Source organism: Octodon degus, unplaced genomic scaffold (assembly GCF_000260255.1).
Source record: "Octodon degus isolate 3935 unplaced genomic scaffold, OctDeg1.0 scaffold00088, whole genome shotgun sequence".
Taxonomy (NCBI): Eukaryota; Metazoa; Chordata; class Mammalia; order Rodentia; family Octodontidae; genus Octodon; species Octodon degus.
Window position 1 is genome coordinate 2,486,090 of NW_004524664.1, and position 21,284 is coordinate 2,507,373.

The window sequence follows — 21,284 nt, forward strand, 5'->3', positions numbered from 1 at the left end:
CTCTGTTTAGCTAAACCCAGGGCCAGGGAGACAACTATACACCACTACTACACCTCAATCAGTACAAAATGAGCATATGCAAATTAGGCAATCGTAACCTGCTTATGCTACCTCATGTGATCTCACAAAAAAGATAAAAGCCTCTTGATTATGTGGCTCCTGCTTCCCCTGATGTAGGATGGTCCTGGTGCCTGCCCTTCTGGCCTCAGTATCATGAAGCATGGCCTCTCCTCCAGAAAGCAATGAGTCATCAACAGTAATCATCTCCTCATATGTTGGCCTTAGCATAGCTGCACAATACTAAAATCTATATTGTAAAACTTTTAACTGTATATTCTCATAGCACTAACGTGGGACAGTTGTATTTCTATAGCTGCCTCCTTGAAAACATGGCTCTATTTCTATAGTACCATATGCTTTCCTCAATTATGTTGCTGATCTCTGTAGGCTACAATTATATATTTACTTTTTATGGCACCAGTGAAGAAAATGTTAGTAATATTTTTCTTATGTATACCTAAAGCTGGCTCAATTTTTATTAAGGAATTTGTAAATATACATGAAAACATAAAAAAGTAATGTTTAGTCAGCATCATATGACTTATAAAACCTACAACTGGGCAAGAAGCTTTCAAAACAACTCTCAAAACTTGGTAATATATGCCTGAAACAAATGAAGTTTTATAATCCTATTACCCTGAATTTATCACTATGATCTGATCTGTGCAGTGAAGCCCTGTACCAAATACAGTAAAAAAGAATTCCAAAATACAGCATTCATAGAACCATTTTTCATACAGTTTTACTATTATCACTTCTGCCTCCGTAAATATTTCATAGCATGAGAAACATATCCTGGATTAACTACTACACTTTCAGACTTCCTAACAACACTTAGGACTCTTAAACAAGCTCACCTTCACCAAAAGTCCATTAAAATTAATGTGGCTCAAAAGAATCCATAAAAACATAAAGAACCAAAAAAAGAAAAAAATCATTTTTCTTGTCAAGACTGTCACATAAATATTTAAAAGAAAACATTTCTGATATGTTAGAACAGTTTTTGATTCTTTGTGCTTTTAGTTGGAATATTTTATACTGTTCTGTGACGAAAGGCAGGTAACATGAATAGGAACTCTTAACTGTCTTTTGGCTAAGGATAACCATCTATTTCTACCAATATTTAAAATAAAGAAAAAGTGAAAGCACATACCAAAGCTTTGTCTACCACAACATACATTTCTACATAAACAGGAGGTAAGTCAGTAACAGGTGTTTTTGCCTAGAGAAAACAAAAGTAGAAAATAACATTGAACATGTTTTGTAATTTATTTATTTTGAACTCTTCATAGACACTATTATTGTGGCACTCATAAAACCTGATAGAAAAAATTTTTGTCCCAAATGACAAATATTAATATATAGAGCTTTAAGTTTTATAATGGACTCTATTACTCAAATCATTGGTAGTGAAACGAAATTATATCATTCAATAGATCTACAGTGTCCAATTAATGAAGAACAAAACCCCAGCATTTTGAAGAATATATTTCATTGGAATACTAGAGACATATTAAACTTATGCTTTATAGATTACAGAGATGTTGAAGATTGAAAAATTAGTTACATTTTTATCAGTCTTCCTGTACCCACATCCTTTGCAAAGCCACATCAAAAAAAGTGACTAATTCTCCTTTGTATCTTTACGTAGGATAGGAACTCCTAACTTCTCTAAGTCAATAAATGCACTGCCAATCTCTTGTTTCAATCAGCAGTCTGAGTCACTCTTCACACTACTATTCCTGATCCTCCAAATCTGCCCAGCCAGCTAGAGGATGAAAAGCATCAGTGGGGGGGTGAGGGGGATCAAGTCATTGCTTTAGGAAAAAAGAAGCTGGTAAGTTGCTTTTTTGCATATAATTTTTATTAGTAAAAGCTCAAGATACCTAATGATTACACTCATCCTGAGGAGTTGAATTTCTTAAGAGTGTGTTATGATACATGTCCCTTGTTACCCACCAACACAGCAACATACCCTACACATCCAGGTCAGTGACATCCATGATGAGAATACTCATGCCCCTGGTGTGGCTGGCTGGTGCCAGAGATGTAGACTGTAAACTTGCTCCCAAATAACTATGATTGGGTGATTCCAGATGTCCAGTAGTTCCCAAAGGATCTGCTCACAGGGATGGGCTAGACCCATAGGTGGTGTCTGTTAAAAGCATTCAAAGGAAGGAAACCTGCCTGCAGTTCTCTGGAGCAGTAAATAACATGTGGGGCAAGCAGTGGGCATGCTGAAAACCCTGAGGAGGAAGAGACTGAGTGTGGAAGTAAAGGCTTTGAAAATCTCACATATAGTGGTAAATCTAGAAGAGACACATACTCAAGGATAGACACACATTAAGAAATGGCTTTGGAAGATACTAACCTCTCTCCCCTGGCTTACCTTCTGGCAGTGAAAAAGAAAGACTTGAGGCCAAAGCAGAGTGTCAATAGCTTGGGTGTTGCAGGTGCACCCAGGCCCTGAGTTAACTTGGAAACCTCTGGCCAGGTACTTGGATGGTGGCCAGCTTTGAGTCACCTGACAAAATCTCTTTCAAATCACTGGGTGACCACTCACAAACAACAGTCTCTCTAAAAGTATTTTAGGAGTCACTAAAAAACACGAGTAGCAATAGCAGCAAGAGACTGGGGAAGACATAGCAACCTGGTTTCTAGTATTACCAAACTGAAATATTCAAAATTTTCTGTTGCTCAACAAAGAAATGTAAAGCATCAAAAATCAAGAATGTATGGCTAATTATCAGGGGGAAAAATAGAAATTTTCCATAAAGAAGTTCAAATATTGAATTTAGCACAACACTATAAATTACCTGTTTGAAATGCACTCAGAAAGCTAAGTGAAACCATGCACACACACCAAAAAAATCAGAATGATGCTTCACCAAAACATGATAATGGGTTTTCTCTGACATCTCTGCTAAGTTTTCATGGCAGTGAACTAATATGACAAATGCTACCGGAAGCCATGCTCCACATTCCACCTTCCTTACTGCTCAAATTGCAACTTCCTATTTCCTTTTTGCAACATCTTGTTTCCTTGCTCCTGCCTTCTGCCCAATCACTATTTGCTACATCACGCAGACCACCCCTAAGCCCCCACCTCCATCCTGGCCCTATATAGCCTTTTCCATGCCACGCCCTCAGAAGTTGCAGTCTTTCCTTTCCTTTGGTCTCCATGCCTGCAGTCAAAGAGATTTTACTCCGTTCTGTCTCATTTGTGCCCAAAAAACCCTCAACAGATAATATAATTAAAAATATAATAAAAGAAATCATGGAGCTGAAAAAATATAATGAACAAATTACTAGAGAGATTCAGCACCAGATGTTAATAGACAGAAAGAAGAAATAACATGCAAATTTCAAAACAAATCAATGAAAACTTAAAAAACGTCTTATAATCAACACATCATGATCATATATATTTAGGTGGTACATTGTGATAATTCAATACTGTATGCACACACACAATGATTGTATCATAATTAGCATATCAATCTTCTGAAGCATTTATTTGTTAACAAGCCAAAGATGCCCAGTATCACTTAGGACTGAAGTCCTGCTCAGAGCAATTAGAGAAGAGAAAGAAGGCATTCAAATTGGAAAAGAAGGGCCAGCCAGATAGCTCAGCAGATTAAAGCACCTGCTTAGGAATAAACAGGGACCAGGTTCAATCCCCAGCATGCTGTGCCGGTCCTGCCCCCAGGGTGCACTGATTCCACAACTGAGACTGGGAATAGTATTGCACCCCTGTAATCCCAAATCTTGGGAGGCTGAAATACAGGAGGATCACTACGAGTCCGATCTGTGTAGTGAGACTATGTAGACCCTGTACTAAATACATAAAAAATGGAAAAGAAGTGGTTAATCTATGTGATATGTTGACAGTATAATCTTATATATAGAAAATCCTAAATGTCACCAAAAATTTTAGAACTGATACATTCCGAAGGGTTGCAAGGAAGAAAATCATTAGTATGTATACTTATTCACAGCTGTCTGAAAAGAAACTAAGATGCTCCCATCTGCAAATATATTCAAAATACACTAAGAGTAAATTACTTAAAAAGTGATATATTTATATCCTATAAGCTATAAAACATTATGAAGATATTGAAAAAGATAGTAACTTCAGTTGTCAGTTGATTTGCATTTCTCTGATGAAGGCCAGAAGGAAAAATACAATTTTAATCTTTCTGCAAAGCTAGCCTTGTAGCTGAGATTACATCATAATTTTTTTCCATAATTTTATTGAGAAACAAATAGCAATGAGACAGTTTCAAACCAAATTGGTAGGACAGTTTCATACATCATAATTTTTATAAATATTTTACTTGTAAAATTCTGGAGAGCACTGTTTAAAATGTAGAGACCTAGAAAGAGTGTCATTCCCAAGTTACAGAGGAAAAAGTCAGATAGTGAATTAAAATCAAAATGTTTCTTCAGCCAACCAGAAACTAGAGCTGCTTAGCAATGAAAAATGTTCATTTTTCAAATATCTATTAATCAGAAAACAACTAAGCTATGTAAAAATTAACCTATCACTTTGGAAATATACCTCAAAGGACCTGGATACCACATAAATGGAAAAAGAAAAAGTTGAACTCATTTAAAGAAAAAAATCCTACCTATTAATGACATGTGCTAAGGCTTACAAATAATCCCAGCAATATTATATTTCAATGCCTTTTTAAAAAGAAGCAGAAACCAAACGTACAGAGAACCACTTTAAAACCAGACTCCAATGAACACCAGTAAGAGTTATTTTATCGTTTCATTTGGACAGGGATGATAGAAGGCTTTCCCACACATGGCCATTCATCAATTACCACTTGTCACAGATTCACTTCGCCGCTCAAAAGATTGTGTAAGAAATGGAAGGTTTCCCATATCTGTTGCATAGGGTTTCACTCAACTCTGAGTACTTTCATGAGTGGGAAAGGAATCAAGAAATTACAAGCCTTCTTCTCTCCAGTAAGGTATTTCTTCAATTTAAATGGAGACAACTAAAGCTTTTACCACACTATTTACAGTCAGTTTACTTGTGATTCCTGTTATGCCTTAGAAATAAAGTGGTACTACAAACCTTACATGCAAATGATTCACTGTGTATGTGTGCTAAGGATTCTTTGTTGTTCTTTGATTTCCTGCAGCCCTACTATGAGATATCTAGGAGGATAATTCTATTAATCTTGCATCTGAGTCATTACACTTCATTAAAATTTCATTCAATGGGTTTCTCTTTCATCAATTTTGGAAAATATTCAGCCGAATTCTTATAAAATATTATCTTTTGATCCATTTTCTCTCCTCTGGAAAGTTCAAGTGCTTCAAATAGTATTTTTTTCTACTCATTCTTTTCCTGTATTTCCTGTGTTTTTGTTTCAGTGTTGAGTTCTTGATGGTTTTATGTTTCTTCTAATACATTTTTCAGCTCTCATATATCTGCTGCTGTAAAACCCACTATCTGGGGTTTCATATTTATTACTTTAGCTTTAGAACTACCAAATGGTTCCATAAAATCAATTTCATCACTTTCCATTGTATTCAGTTAAAATTTAATTTTACTCTTGTTGAATGAGATCATACTCATAAATGAAACAAAACAGACACTCATGTGTGAATACCACACTGTTTTTTTCTGGTGTGAGAAACCCAAAGCATAAATAAAGAACAAAATATAAAAAGCATTGTGAATTAGGAAGAAAATGTTCAAATAAGGAAGGAACAAAGGAGAGATGGAAGGGGAGGAAAGAAGGGGAAAGTTAGAAATGTGAGAGAAAGGGCCAGCCAAATAGCTCAGGGGATTAAAGTGCCTGCAAACAGGCGTGGGTGCCAGAGGTTCGATTCCTTGGCCTGCTGAGCCAGCCCTGTCCCTAGGGCATGTTGAGACTGGGAGTGGTGGTGTGTGCCTGCAATCCCAGCACTTGGGAGTATATGTCATTTTGAGATATCTGTAGTAAACAGGAGAATCACCACGAGTCTGATCTAGTAGTGTGACCCTGAACACCCCATAGACCCTCCCCTAAAAACACACACAAAAAAAGGAAAGAAAGAAAAAAATGTGAGAGAATGAAAAAGCAGAAGCAAATTTTTTTGTCAACAGGAGGGAGGAAGGGCTGAAGGGAAGGTCGAAGGATGGGAAAAAAGAATTAAGTTATGCCATGTACAGGCACACAGTCTCTATGATGAATGTAATCATTATGTACATCTAAAATGTACCAATAAAGTCTGATTTTAAAAATAACATTAGGGCAAAACAGCTTTAAATAGAGATATGTGTCTACTTATCTATTATCATAACTTTTTCCAAATCTTATCCCAGAACATGTATCTCATATTTTTCAGTTTTGAGTTCTATTTTTATATGATTGTATGTCTTTGGTATGAGAGGTAGTCCAATTACCAAGTTCCCAATTATGAAAAATAGACATCTTAAGAGTACTGTTTTCAAATACTAAACATAACAAATGTCGCATAAGGTTTTTTTTAAAAACAAAACTTGCAAGAGAGTTTAAGAAAATTTTATATAAGTAAAACATGATTATATAGTGTACAAGGCATGGAAATTTGTCAAGTAAAGCTTTTTCATCATCTTCATCATCACACAAACCTTACTAAGACATGATTCTGTTTGTCACTACACTTTCAGTGGTTCTACAAGAAGCTAGATATCAGCATTAAACCAAGAATTCAAATCCAATAAGATCAATGTTTCTTCATCAGAGATGCATTAGTGAGCCCATCCATAAAGTTCCTTATTCCTAGAACCAAAAAATGAGGAAAGACTGGAGATTGAAGCAAATTTCTTATGCTTATTAAAGATTCAGTAAAAAAGAATCCTACTTTGATGTCTTAATGGCCTAAATCCATTGTTTAATGAATTTCAAATGGCTTAATGAGGATAGATTTTCTTTTTTATTTTATGGGGAAAACACCTTAAAATAGTTGCAAACAAAATAATAGGAGAATAACAGTAGTTAATACATTGCATATATGTTATCTTAAGATAACAGTAGCTACTCAGAATATAACATATAGGCATAAAATATTCTCCAAAAGATATAAGAACAAACCTTTATATTCAATGAACTAAGATAAACTAGTAGTATAGTAAGTATATGTTTCTCTTTTCATTTCCTTCTTTCCCCTTCCCTCATCCTAGTGTACCTATTCTACATTTTGAACCTTATTTACTCTTGTAGTTTCTCAGTGAGAAAATATGTTTACAAATAGAAGTGTGATTATTTCACTTATGAGTATGGTCTGAAGTTGTACCCATTTACCTGTATAAGTGTCAAGCTTGTCCTTAATGGATGAGTAGTACTGCATAGTACATGCTATGGTTTGTATGTGGTTGACCTTGCAAAGCCTCATGTGGTCATGGAGTGGCTTTGGGAGTTTGTGATTGATTCATGATCCAATGCTGGGATTATAGGTGTGAGTGCTCTGGGGCAAATACTCTGCATTATAACACAAGGAAGGGAAAGAAAGAGGCTAGATACCTGCCTAAGCTGCTGCCACTTCCTTTGCTCTCTGCTCTTTGCCATCACCATGAACAATTGCTTTCTGCCATGTGCTACTCTGCCTTGGAGCCAGCTGAGTATGGACTAAGACCTCCAGTGACTGTGAGCTAAATAAATCCTTCCTTCATTTTGGATGTTGGGTATTTGTCCCAGCAATGAGAGGAAAGTAACAGACAGTATAAAAAGACCACATCTTTTCATCCATTGCTTGGTTGATAGCCATTCTGGCTATTTCTAAGACTTAGCTATTATAAATTTCACTGCCATAAACATGGGAGCACATATATCTCTGTGATATGATGTTTTTAATTCTTCCAGGAAGATATGAAGCAGAGAAATAGCTTAAATATCTACTGGAAATTTTAATTCTAGTTTATAAGCTATTTCCATACTGATTTCCATAGTGATTGTACCATACTACATTCCCACCAACAGTGGAAAAGTGTTCCTTTTCCCCATAGGCCCTCAGGTATTTGCCATTGGTTGATTTCTTGATGATAACCATTATTTCTGGGGATAGAATATCAATGTGGTTTTAATTTACATTGCTCACATGACTAATAGTGTACATTTTTTCATGATTTTCTGTTTCATCTCAGATGCCTATTTTTGGATTATGTGTTTGAATGTGGGTGCCTTACCTCTTGCAGTTGTTCATATATTCTACATATAAGTCCTAAGGTTTCTTTTCCCGAGTGGCTGTCTTCTCATTTTGTTTTTGACTTTTGTTGTGCAAATTCTTAATAAGATGATATACCATTGTTGACTCCTTATAGTATTTCCAGTGTGATCTGGATTATGCTAATAAACTGTGTACCTATACCTATGTCATTAAGATTTCTACCTACTTTCTTTTCTGTAGATGGTTTTTATTTTAATATTTAGATCTTGGATCCATTTTGACTTATTTTAGTGCACAGTGGTAATCATGGAAATAGCTTTAATCATAGTAATAATAATGTGGAAAGCCAGTTTTTCCAGCAACTTTTATATTTTATTTTATTTATTTATTTTTTGGCAGAACTGGGGATTGAACTCAAGTCCTTGTACTTGCCAGGCCCTGGCCCCTGCATCACCATTTATTAAAGACACTATTTTTCTTCCACATAACATGTTTGGCCTCTTTTTCAAAACTAAGGAGGCTGAGTGTGTTGGGAGTTGTATCTGCACCTACTAATCTGTTCCATTGAGGCCTGGGTTCCTTTTGCAAGTACCATGCTGATTTTATCAGTGTAGCTTTGTAGTCTAATTTCAAGTCAGTGATTGTGATGCCTCCTGACTTGCCTTTGTTCCCCAGAATTGCTTTTGCTATTTAGGACTCTTGTCTCCAAGTGAATTTTAGAAGTTTTTTCTCTAGTTTTATGAAGTATACCAATTGCATTTTGATCAGGATTGCCTTAAAATCTGTATAAACATTTTAGGTGTATTCCCATTTTCATTGTTGCTTCTTCTTATCCATAAGCAAGGGATAGCTTTCCATTTTTCTAAGATCCTCTTCGTTCTCCTTCTCCAGAGTAATGTAATATTCAATGTACATATCTTTAAAATCTTTTGACAGATTGACTAAGTATTTCATTTTGGGGGGATGCTCTTGTAAAGAATGTGATTTCCCTAATTTCTCTGAGTTTATTGTTTGTGTACAGGAATGCTAATAATTTTTGAGTGTTAACTTTGTAACCAGCTACACTACTCAATTTGATTATTAAATCTACAAGTGTTTTGCTGGAGTTTTGCAGGTCTTCTATATAGACTATCATGTCATCTGCAAATAAGATACTTCTTCCATTCTTATAATTATACCCTCCCCCCTGGCCTAATTTCTCTGGCTGATGTTTCTACAACTATAATAAATAGGAGTGGTGATATTGGAAATCATGTCTTCTTTCTGATTTCAGAGTAAAGTCACTCCATTTTTGACCATTTATTATGATAGTAGGTATTGTTTTATCATAGATGACTTTTATGACATTGAGACATAGACCATATATTCAAATTTTTGTAGGGTTGTTTTTATCATGAATGGGTGTTAGATTTTGACAAATACTTTTTCTGCATCTATTCAAATAATCATGTGATTTTTGTCTTTCATTCAGTTAATATTTTCTATTACATTTATCTTTTTAAATTTTCTTTTCTTTTGAAAAATAAAAACAAAAGCAAAAACAAATAGCACAAACAAAGACAAACAGGGTAACATACAATGATACATATATTATAGATTTTCAAAGCAAGAATAGCTGATTAACAATGATTGATATATCATCTGTTATTATTGTTATATCTGTTTCTCATATTAACAGATACAGTCATACAAGATGGGACAAATAATTGAATATTACCACTTGGTTTCAAGAAACCTTAATTTTTTTCTTGTCTTATTTTTACTTTTTTAAAAATTTATTTTAACAAGAATATAATAATTGATAAGAGATTAAAAATGGTACACATTTAGAAGACCAAGATAACAGGTATTCAAACATCATTTTTATATTATACATTGCTGTCCTACATGTAGTTGCTTAGACTGTAGATATCAGCATATAGAATTAGTTAAGTTGAACATTCTACCCATTAATTGCTATTCTCAAAACATTAATGGAAATTATTATTGCAATCATCTGAGCTATCCTGTATATATTTTTGAGTGTTTCTCCCTTTTTTCCCTATCTTCTCTCATGTCTCCCATCTTCATTGCTTAATCCTTAAGTTCAGTTTCTTTCTATTTCACTATAACTTCTTTACCTTTCAAGTTTTATTTATTCTTTCATGTTTTTATACTAGGGAGACAATACAATATTTATACATGTGGGTCTGATTTACTTCATATATGAGTATAGCCTCTAGTTGCATCCACTTGCTATAAAGTCTTCAAGTTTGTCTTGAGTAATACTCCATCCATTGCATAAAAATACCACATCTATTTAATCCACTCCTCAGGGTATGGGAATTTTGGTTGTTTCTAAGATTTGGCTATGGCAAATTGTGCTGCTATAAATATGGGTGCACATATACAACTATGGTATGATATTTTCAGATATCTTGGGAAAATACTGAGAAGGGGAATACATGGATTGAATGGGATTTCCAGCCCTAGTTTTTTGAGGAGTCTCCACACTGATTTCCATAGTGGTTGTACCAGTCTACGTTCCCACCAGCAGTGCTATGGAACATTTTTTTATGTATTTATTTGCCACTTGCATGTCTTCCTCTGAGAAATATGTATTCATCTCACATGCCAATTTTTGGATTGAGTCTTTAAAATTTGGGGTAGAAATTTTTTTTCAGTTCTTTATATTATTTGGATAGAATTCCTTTGTCTGAGTGCTTAGTAGTTAAGATTTTTTTCCAAATTTGGGGGTTGTCTTTTCACTCTGTCGGTAATTTATTTTGACAGGCAGAAACTTCTCAATAAGAGGAGGCGCCAGTTGTTAATTCTTTCTAGTATTTCCCAGGCAATTTGATTTTTGTTCATGAAATGTTTGCCAACCTGACACCTCTGTGCTGCAAAGATGCTCCAGTTGATCTGGGCCTCAGTCTGGGCCCCACTGGGCCTAGCAGCACATCTCAGCTCACCAGGTCTAGAACTTGAACTCGATAGTACAGGTCTGGCTTGCTTCTGGCTGCTGTCCTCAGTTCCTTCTGCTGTGCCCCATTAAAGTGGACCTGATGTGCTCTGATAGCTGCTGTGCCCTGTGGCTTCTTCCAGATGTGGTCCACCTGTGCAGATCCCTGGGATGAATCCTGCTTTATCAAAGTATACAATCTTCTTGATGATTTGCTGGATTCTGTTGCAAGTATCGCATCAAGGATTTTTGTATATTGGTTCATTAGGGAAATTGGACTATAATTTTTCTTTTTAGTTTGATCCCTACCTTCTCTGGTTTTGGTTTCATGGTACTGCTTCCAGGAATGATTTTGGAAAAAGTTGCTTCTCTATTAATTTTATTAAAAAGTTTCAGCATTCACAGCATTAGTTCTTTTCCCAACATTTTAGAATTCAACAGTGAATTCATTAAGACCTAGACTTTTCTTTGTGGTAATTTTTAATTATATTTAATTCTTTGACTGATATTGAGTTATTTAGAATTTTTATATTTTGTTAAGTTTTCATAATTCATATGTCTATGGATCTGTCCATGTCTTCTGCATTTTCCAACTTATTAGAGTACAAGCTCTTCTTCTTTTTTTTAAAGAGTACAAGTTCTTGAAATAGGTACTGGCCATCTGGTTTTCTGTAGGATCTGTGATTATAATTTACCCCATTTCATTTCCAATTGCTTAAATTTGAGTCTTCCCATTTTTTTCTTGGCATGGGGGGATCAAACTCAGGACCTTGTACTTACCAAGTACGCACTTTTGCTGTTAAGCTATATCCCCAGCCCCAAGCTTTTGCTTTTTAAATGAAGATTGCTAAGAGTTTATCAATTTTATTTTATCTCACAAAAACCTAACTCTTATACTTTGTGCTATTTTTCTTAGTTTGAGCTGCATGGATTTCTGCTCATCTTTACACTTACCTTCCTCATATGAGCTCTTTTTACTGAAGTTTGAGGTTCAACATTAGGTTATTCGCCCTTATTCTGGTTTCCTGAACTGAAACTTCATTGCTATAAATTTCCTTTGTAGGATTTGTTTGTGTCCCATAATTTTCAGTATGTTATATCAATACTATCATTTGATTGTAGATGTTTAATGTCTTATTTAATTTCCTCTGTGACTCATTTGTTTTTCAAAAGTCTGTTGTTCAATTTTCACATTTTTATGTAGTTGATATGTTTTTTTGGAAATTGAATTACAATGTGATTACAATATGAACAAAATATGCATGGGATAATTTCAATTACTTTGTAATTACTTAATCATATTTTAAGGACTAGTATATTGTCTATTTTTGGAAAATATTCAATGTGCAACTAAAAAGAATCTGCATTATGATGTTGTAGGGTGGAACACTGTAGACATCTACAACTTCCATTTGTTTACAGGTTTGGTTTGGTTCAGGTATTTCTTTGTTAATATTTTGTGCAGTTGATCTATCTCGTGAGAGTGGGATACTAAGGTTTCTCATTGCAAAAGTGTTAGTGCTTCTTTGATATTTCATGTTTGTTCCAATTTGTTTTATGTAGTTTGGTGCTCTAGTTATTTGGTGCATAAATATTTATGACTGTTATTTCTCTTTGGAGTTTTCCTTTAACAAGTATGTAATAACTTTCTTCGACTTTTTTCTTTATCAGTCTTGGCTTGAAGTTTGCATTGTCTGCAAATACAATAGCTAATTTTGCTTCTTTCCCCCTAGGTTCCTGTGACATGGAATATTGTTTTCCATGCTTTGACTTTCAGTCTATGAATTTATTTTGGAGTTAAATGTATTTCTTGAGCACAGCATATTGTTGAATTTTCCTTTTTCATTAATTCTGTTAGTTTATTTTGATGGGTGAGTTGAGGTCATTTATGTTGATGGGTATACTTTATGGATCATTGTTGATATACTGGCTTATATTTTTCAGGTTATTTTGTTATTGGTTCCTGCTTGTGCTGCATGGTCTTTCTATTGGTATTCCTTTGCTTATGGCCTTTGTTTTCTCTAATATATCCTTCAGAGCACTTTGAAGTATTAGTTTGGTGTTCATGAATTTTTTAGTTGCATTTATCTTATTTCTACATTATTTTATTATTTTTGGCAGAACTGGGGATTGAACTCAGGCCCTTGTGCTTGCCAGGAAAGCACTTATTCCACTGAGCCTTCTCCCCAGCCCCTCTACATTTATTTTAAAAGGTAACTTTGCAAGTTATGTCAGTCTGGCATGAAGATTGTTTTCTTTCAGAGCTTGAAATACCTCAGTCCAAACTCTCCTTGATTTGAGAAATCTGCTGTGATTCTGATGGTCTTTCTTTTATAGGTGATTTCTTTTCTGTAGACCTATTTATTTATTTATTTATTTATTTATTTATATGTATTTGGTACAAGGTCACACTATGCAGCTCAGACTGCTAGTGGTCTTCCTGTTTTCAGCCTCCCCAGTGCTGGGATTACAGTGTGTACCACCATGCCTGGTCTCAATAGCCAGCTCAGTGCACCTGAGATTGGTGCTGTCATAGCATATGTTGCTGGAGATCAAACCCTGGCCTCTGTGCCTGCCTAAGCAGGTGCGTAGTCCACTGAGCTATCTCGCCTGCCCAGCCACTTTTAATTGTGCTGAATTTCTGTAATGTCATTGAGTATATGCCTTGGTGTAGATTTATTTTGCCCATGCCAGTTTGAATTCCTATAGGCTTCATTTAGATATGTGTAAAGATCTTTATCCATGTTTAGGAAGTTTTTTGCTATTGTTTTTGTGAAGAAGGGTTTTTTTTAAAATAAGTTTTTTATGGCTTTTGTGCTGTCACCAATTTCCTGACTCCAATCAATCTTCGCTTCATCTTGTATCTGTTGGATTGGTTTTTCATGATTTCATGATATTTTTAATGTTTCCTTTCCTCATAGCTAGTTGAAATCTTGTCTTCTAGATCTGCTGTTCTGTCCTCTCATTAAACCTGTTGCAAATGCTTTTAATGAAGTTTCGAACCTCTTGGATTGATTTTTGATTTAGTTTCATAGATTCCATTGCTTTCCTATGGTGGGCTCTCATGGTTTCCATCATTTTCCTGAACTCTACTATTTTTTGTTTAAAGTCTTTATCTGCTTTAGTGTTTTTCATTTTTGTTATTATTTTTGCATCTTAGAGATTATTTTTGCACAGCCTCTTCCATTTGCTTTTTCCCCTCTGCTGCTATCATTTCAGAAGGTTCCAGTGGTTGGTTTCCAATTTCAAAATTACTGTGCTCTGGCATTTTCATCAGTAATTAAGGGTCTGGTGTTGCATTTTGTTTTTGTGCATTCTCATTTTCTATATTTTACTTTGCTTTGATTTCTGTGTTGATTCTTGTAGATTTATTATGTAAATAGCTCTACCCTTAGCATTGAGGCTTCCCGAGGAAATGTCTGTCCCTCAAGAGTGTCTTCTAGATGTAGGTGGTTCTTGGTCTTTGGGTCTACCTGAAGAACCTTCCTAAGGTATTAAGGATGTGAAGTTGCTAACTATTTGGCTCAGTAACAAATTGCTTAGCACTGGACTCCAGTGATGGTAATGACCCAATAAAACTACAACGTTATTATATAAAGAAGAAAACTGATTACAACAGGTATGACATCCAGCCTAAAGTAGTATTAGCAATAACAGTCACCAGCACAGCCTGGCTACTGTCAAACTATGGCAGTTATTGGCCTGATGCCTTTAACTATAGAAGCAAATTATACGGTTATATAGCAAAATGACTGTCCCCTTAGTGGAATGATTTTTGCCCTGATATGAGATGGGTGTGGTTAAGAAAGAAAGGGGATAAGACAGAGATATGAATGAGGAGAAATATATTAAGAACAAGGCTGGAAGATGAATCATGTTTACCCAAGTTTTCCTGGAAATAGAACTAGGCTGGCTATTAGATTTTCCGTTTTAATTTTGCATTAGTACTGCACATGTTTGCAGAACATAATGATTACTGCCTTGTGAGCAGCTGTTCATGTAAATAACACATGTGAATTCTTTCTTCATTCTCTTCCCTTTCTCTCTCTGTACCTGCCCACCGACTCTCGATCTAACCATTTATCCTATTTCTCCATTTTCATAAATCTTTTATTTTGTTCTTTGTTTATACTTTGGCTTTCTTATATAAGAAAAACAATATAAGATTTAAACTTGTGTCTGAGTTATTTCACTAAAACTTGGTCTCAGAAGTGCATCTATTTCCCACAAATGACCCAAATTTACCCTGGCTTGTGGCAGAGAAGTGCTCCATTGTATATAAAATGTCTATTCCACTAAGCCATCTCCCCAGCCCCAAGCAAGTGTTTTTTCTGCTTATTTTGATAACACTTCTCTTTCATTATCTAGATTCCTTTTAATTTATTCAGGCTTCTTCATTTCTTTTTCAATTTATGACAGTCCAATCTGCAATTTCTTCATATTTTTCTTCTTACATTTATAGAATTTGAAAATAAAGGACTTCATTTTATTTCTACCCTCACCTTATGAGCCCCCTAAACACTAGATGAACTCCACTCCTCACTCCTAATGTTAGCTGATTGACCATTAAGCCTCTAAAGGGAGGAACAGCTGATTATCTAGAGGAACAGATAGATAAAATAAACTGTGGATGAGCTAAGATTAACCAAATTTTGCCTGATATTGGGCACCTAGAAATGTAAATCTTGTGACTGGCAGGCTCCTAAACCTGTGCAAATTCTTGTGAATTTCCAAAAGCTAACTAATGTAATTGCTGTGGTAACTGAGTGAACATGTTAATATGTAAACACCCCAGATAACAAAACCCCGTATGCTTTGGCATTCACTGATCACTATCTGGCACCTGAATAAAACTTGCTTGTAACCTCTCTGCACCCATGGGTGTTTCTCATTATCTGCCATTACAAGAGGATTTTAGTTCTAATTTATAAAATGTACTTATATTTAAGGCAAGAAATTAAAGCAACTTAAATACTTATCTCCTAGTGAACAGATGTAGCAGACAAATACAATGGAATGTTACTAATCCATTAAAATATTATAATCCTGGTCCAGGTAGAATGGTACATGCCTATAATCTCAGTATTCTGGGATGATAAAAAATGGTGATCACAAGTTTGAGCCCAGATCTGGAAGGTGAAGATTTAGCATAACCCTGTTTCAAATTTTAAAATACTTTTAAAAGTCTGGGGATGCAGCTGAATGCAAAGGTATTGGGTTGTGTCCCTGGTAAAGCCAAAGGAAACAAACAAAAAAGTGAAATCATATCACTTGTAACTTAAATGGAATCATGGCACTGTGGATAGTTAACTTCAGAGAAACAAGCCAGGCACAGAAAGATAAGTACCACATGTTCTCACTCACACATGGAATCAAGAATCTTCTCAAAGTAAAACTATGCATAGTGGGGATTTAGGACATCAAAGGCCCTAAATTCATTCCCCAGTACTTAAACATCATTGAATAATTTTTTTTTCTCAGGAATTCTAAGGTATTAAAGTGATTATGTTTCTAGGATTCTCTTTTCACTCAGTTTCTTTGCTTAATGCCTTAGATTGCAACCTTAAAATCTATATATATATTGCTCCTTGCAAAAGAATTCTCATTCTCATCCTTGTAAGCTACGACATATCAATACACCCACACAGCAGCTACAGAAAAGGAGAAAGATTAAGAGGATACGGCCATTAAAAATTCAATTCAGAGGAGATATAGAAACAGGCAGGCAGAAGTTACACAAAACCCAGAATTTATAGATACTAGTTAGCTGTTCATCCAAAGGGAGAAGCAATGCTTATTATGAGGTGTAACAAATAGAACTAAACTACAGTGACTTACAAGAAGATGGAAGAGAAAAGTAAAGGATGGTATCCAGGAAATATTAGATTAATAAAAGACGGTACCAAAAATGATAATATTTGATAACAGTGCTCAACAGGCTAATATATTTATAAATAAAAGCAATAATTACTTTGAAAATAGTAATAAAACATACACAACTCACTTTCTCACTTATAAAAATGTTATAGTCCACCGGGTATTTTTCCATGCTTCTGCTATTTTGAGTAAAAATTGCATGCTCACTGTTTTCATTCCCCAACTGATAAAGAATATGCTGAAATTCAGATGAAGAATCCAGAGGTTCAATTCCATAAGAAACATTTTCAAACTGCAATATTCCTCTGTAAAATTGAGGAAAAACTCAAGTGTTATTAATTAAATTTATATTATGAGATTGACATAATCCATAAAAGAAAAATATAGTGAAGATATGGTACATTTTGATTCCAATATTTTGCTCTATGTTTTGTGCTAGGGATAAATTTTGGGAAACATAATTTCTCTAATCCACAACACCAACTTTGCATATTAATTTTTATAGTTAGAAAGGAAGCAGAAAACACCTAATTAATTTACAAGGAGCATAGTATTAAAGCATAGAAATGATCTCCCATTATCCACGTCAGTGACAAATTAAATTGTTAGCACACAGAAATCTTGATGATTTTTTTTCTAATTGGAAATGTTTTTGAATAATTACTACAAGAGATGCATATATACTAAAAGAGTAAAAGAACAATTTTATTCATAAATATAAAATTTATTGTTAAATACGTAATGAAACGTATTCATTTTATATTGCTATATGGTCTAAATAAGTAATCAAAACAAGATTTCTAACAACTTGTATAACTATCCTTTTTTGAATTTAGGTAACAGTTTAAGTGAGAATAAGAAAAAAATTCAGAATTTTATGAAGGAGGAATTGAAAAATATTTGTAAATATAAGGGTGCCACATTACAAAACAAACATGGAGAATTTTCTGACAGAATGGAAGCTCCTCTAAATCAGAAAAAAAGGAAACAACATTCTTGAAGAGTGTGAGAGTGATGTTATTAAAAATATGTGTGATACTAATAATTATTCACTTATATATAACTTGCCACCTCATAATGCAGATTATTTCCTTGATAAAAAGCAAGGCTGCTTTATCTTTATCTATCTTTCTCAACACTGAAACATAGAGTAGTTTTTATAAATAATCTATTCACTGATCATTCATCCACTCTAAATTTATCTCCTCCAACTTACAACAATCAAATATATTCAATTGTCATTTCCATGATTAAGAAAAATAAGAAGCAGGGCAAGGAGACTAAGCAGCCCAAAATTCAGGGAATTACAATAGTCTCATGAGTAAGGAAAGGTAGAAGAAATAAAAGCAGGAGAAATGAGTTCAGAGGAGGATATCCTTTGCAAAAACTTAATTTCAAGTAAAAGTCTTCCTTTAGCCTCACACTTAATATAAACAGAAGAGATTCACTGCAGACAAATATTCTCTAATTAACAATAAAAAACAACCTCAATCCAGAGCATGTGCTGAGTGTGACAATAGAATATGGATATTCTTTGATGTATCCTTGATAGTAGCATTCACTCTAGGAAAGAAAAAACAAATTCTTTATATAAGAACTGACAAACTTCCTAAGGACTTTCTACTTCTATGCTTGGTAGAACTTTTTCAACATCAGCAACATCTATATGAGTAAACCGAAATTCAGGAAAATATTTTTTTCCATTTTCACTGCTCTGCTTAGATGGTGGCTTGAATTATTATTTTGTAATCTGCCTCCAGTATATTATTTTCTTAGGTAAAATTATTTTCCAATCTATAAATTTAGATCCTCAATTAAAAGATTATAGATCTGTATATCTTTAAAACTATACTATTACCAGCTTTCTCTCTGGGCTCCTCTCCTAAGGATGATGAAAAATGAAGTCAATGTATACATAAAATGAGGGCTACACAAAGAGTGGCTTATTAAAGAAAGCAAAGAAGAGCTCTTGCTAGCTAGAAAGGACACCAAGGGAAGACACTGAGAATGCACTCACCTTCAGAGGTTTATGTGTTCCTTCTTGGGCTACCTTGGTGGGTGTGTGAAAATGAAACAATGTGGGTTCCGTGTTTAGCTGGGCCTCTGATGTTATAAAGTCTTACCTCACACCCCAATTTCCAAAGGCTTATCTCAGTTCACCTAGACCCATGCACTTTTAAACAATGGGGCCACCATCTTTAAGTAAGCTTCTGATGTCAGCAGAACAGATGTCCTCTAGCTTCCCAAGTCAGAACTCAATGAACTTCTTTCCTTTGTTTTCCAGTTTTCCCAGGGCTTATTTTGGTTTACCCAGATCCCTATCCTTGTCTATCTCCTGGCCTCAATACTAATGCATATAAAAGTATATAATGATAACAGAAAATTGAGCACTAAATATCCCATGTCAACACAATCCCAAAGATAACATGAAATCTTTAACATTAATAAAAATATATACTCTAAGGCAATAAGCATTACTAGAGGTAAGGAGGGACACTTCATAATGACAAAGGCTTCAATTTACAAGAAAGATACAAATATTCTAAATTTGTATTCACTACATAATACAGCTTCTAAAATTATAAAGCTAAAATTGAAAGACTGTAAAATTACAAATTTCACCATCACCATTGTAGTAAAGTATTTTCAAACATAATCTTTCTTAGTTACTGCTAAGACAAGCACTCAAAATTTATAAGTATGAAGAGTATGGTTTGTAATTAACCAATTATTACATGTATAACATAAGGTAGAAGAAATAAAGATGGGAAGAAAAAAGAAAGAATAATTAAAAATGAAAACTGGAGCTTCAGGATAAAAGCTCAGTTATTTTTTCTTTCTTTCTTTTCTTCCGGAATAAACTTTTACCATTCTCTTTCACTTATGAATAGATTCAATCATTTTATTTTTACTTGAAGATGGAATTCTTTCTGCTGTGAACAGATTATGTCTTCTCACCTACGAAATAGGCAGGTTCCTATAAATAAGCTATTTCTTTCTTTGGGTGAGCTATGGTTTTCCAAATGCCTAACCAAAACTTCCTACAGATTCACAAATTCCTCAAATTTCTGTTGCAGGCAGCTGAGCTACACAGAAATATTATAGGTAGTCAGACTGGGCAAGGCCTTGAAGGAACCAGTATGGAACACAAATGAGAGATAGACAGACATTTCTACTGTGGGCCAGGCCTCAAGACAAAAGACTGAACAAATGCAGCCACATACCTCCCTAGGGATGGGCATCTGGGATTGATATTCTACATAGGTATTAATCACCTTGGGAAGCCAGGAAGAGTTACTAACCCAACTCCACAGGAAGAGTCCCCATTCTATATTCATGCTTGCTTGCTCATTTGATCTCAATTTAATAAATCTTACTCAAATAATTAATCTTATTGCTGGACCATAGTTTTGCCCCATTTCATAACCACCTTTCAAGTTTCCATGTTTTCTACCTTAGACCAACCTCACCTCATGATGTTGCTCTATAAAAATTCCTAAAAAAGACAGATTCCTGGGAAACCCAGTCAGATCCCCTTCTATCCCTCTCCTAGACAGAATCTTTCTTTCCCTTAATAAGTATATCCTGTTGTTCCTAAAATTCATTCTTTGCTTTTAGAGAATATAAACTCATCCCAGATATCTTTCATCTTGGGAGTTTCACATCCCTATGTCATTTCCACTACCAAAAAACACATCAATATCCCCAGGACTATACTGCACTAAGTTCATGGTCGGTCTGTCTGTCTGTCTGTCTGTCTGTCTGTCTGTCTGTCTGTCTCCCCTACCTCATTTCTTTCTCCAGGGCCCACACTCTACTCTTTCAATGAGTAATTTAAATTTCTACAGAATTAGCCCTTTGCTGTGCCTCTTACTGACTAATGCTGAAACTTTTTTGCCCAAACGGAAGCAAAAAAACTGCAAAGAAAACAAGGTAAGAATAAAAGAAAAAAAAAAAACCAAAAGAACAAAAAAAAATTTTAGGACATACATGGAGTATTTACAAAGCTGAGACCATACTCTAGGCTATAAAGCAGAACCCAACAAATCACAAAATGAAGTAATTAACTATTATAAATAGCCAGTTCAAGCATCTTAACTATGGAGTCTGGTAAAAAGAGCTAAGTTGATCAAGCTACTTGTGAAGCTTGGAAATGTAGAAGAAAAGCTACTTGCCCATTTTGGGACCCTATTCCAGCTGGAGCCCTGACCTGGCATGCATGTTGGATGCTCTGCATGCTTACAAGATCCCTTTC

At 34.7% G+C, this 21,284-nt stretch overlaps 1 protein-coding gene across 1 annotated transcript in view; it reads right to left on the reverse strand.

Annotated features, from left to right (window-relative positions):
* LOC101572691 (disintegrin and metalloproteinase domain-containing protein 32-like) overlaps window positions 1–21,284 on the reverse strand; it is a 227,901-nt gene that overhangs the window by 179,751 nt on the left and 26,866 nt on the right. The window contains exons 5-7 of the mRNA XM_023722021.1: window positions 18,516–18,592; window positions 17,157–17,334; window positions 1,214–1,282 (exon numbers count right to left, since the gene is read on the reverse strand). Coding sequence (XP_023577789.1) covers window positions 1,214–1,282; window positions 17,157–17,334; window positions 18,516–18,592 — 324 coding nt within the window. The remainder of the gene's footprint in view (window positions 1–1,213; window positions 1,283–17,156; window positions 17,335–18,515; window positions 18,593–21,284) is intronic.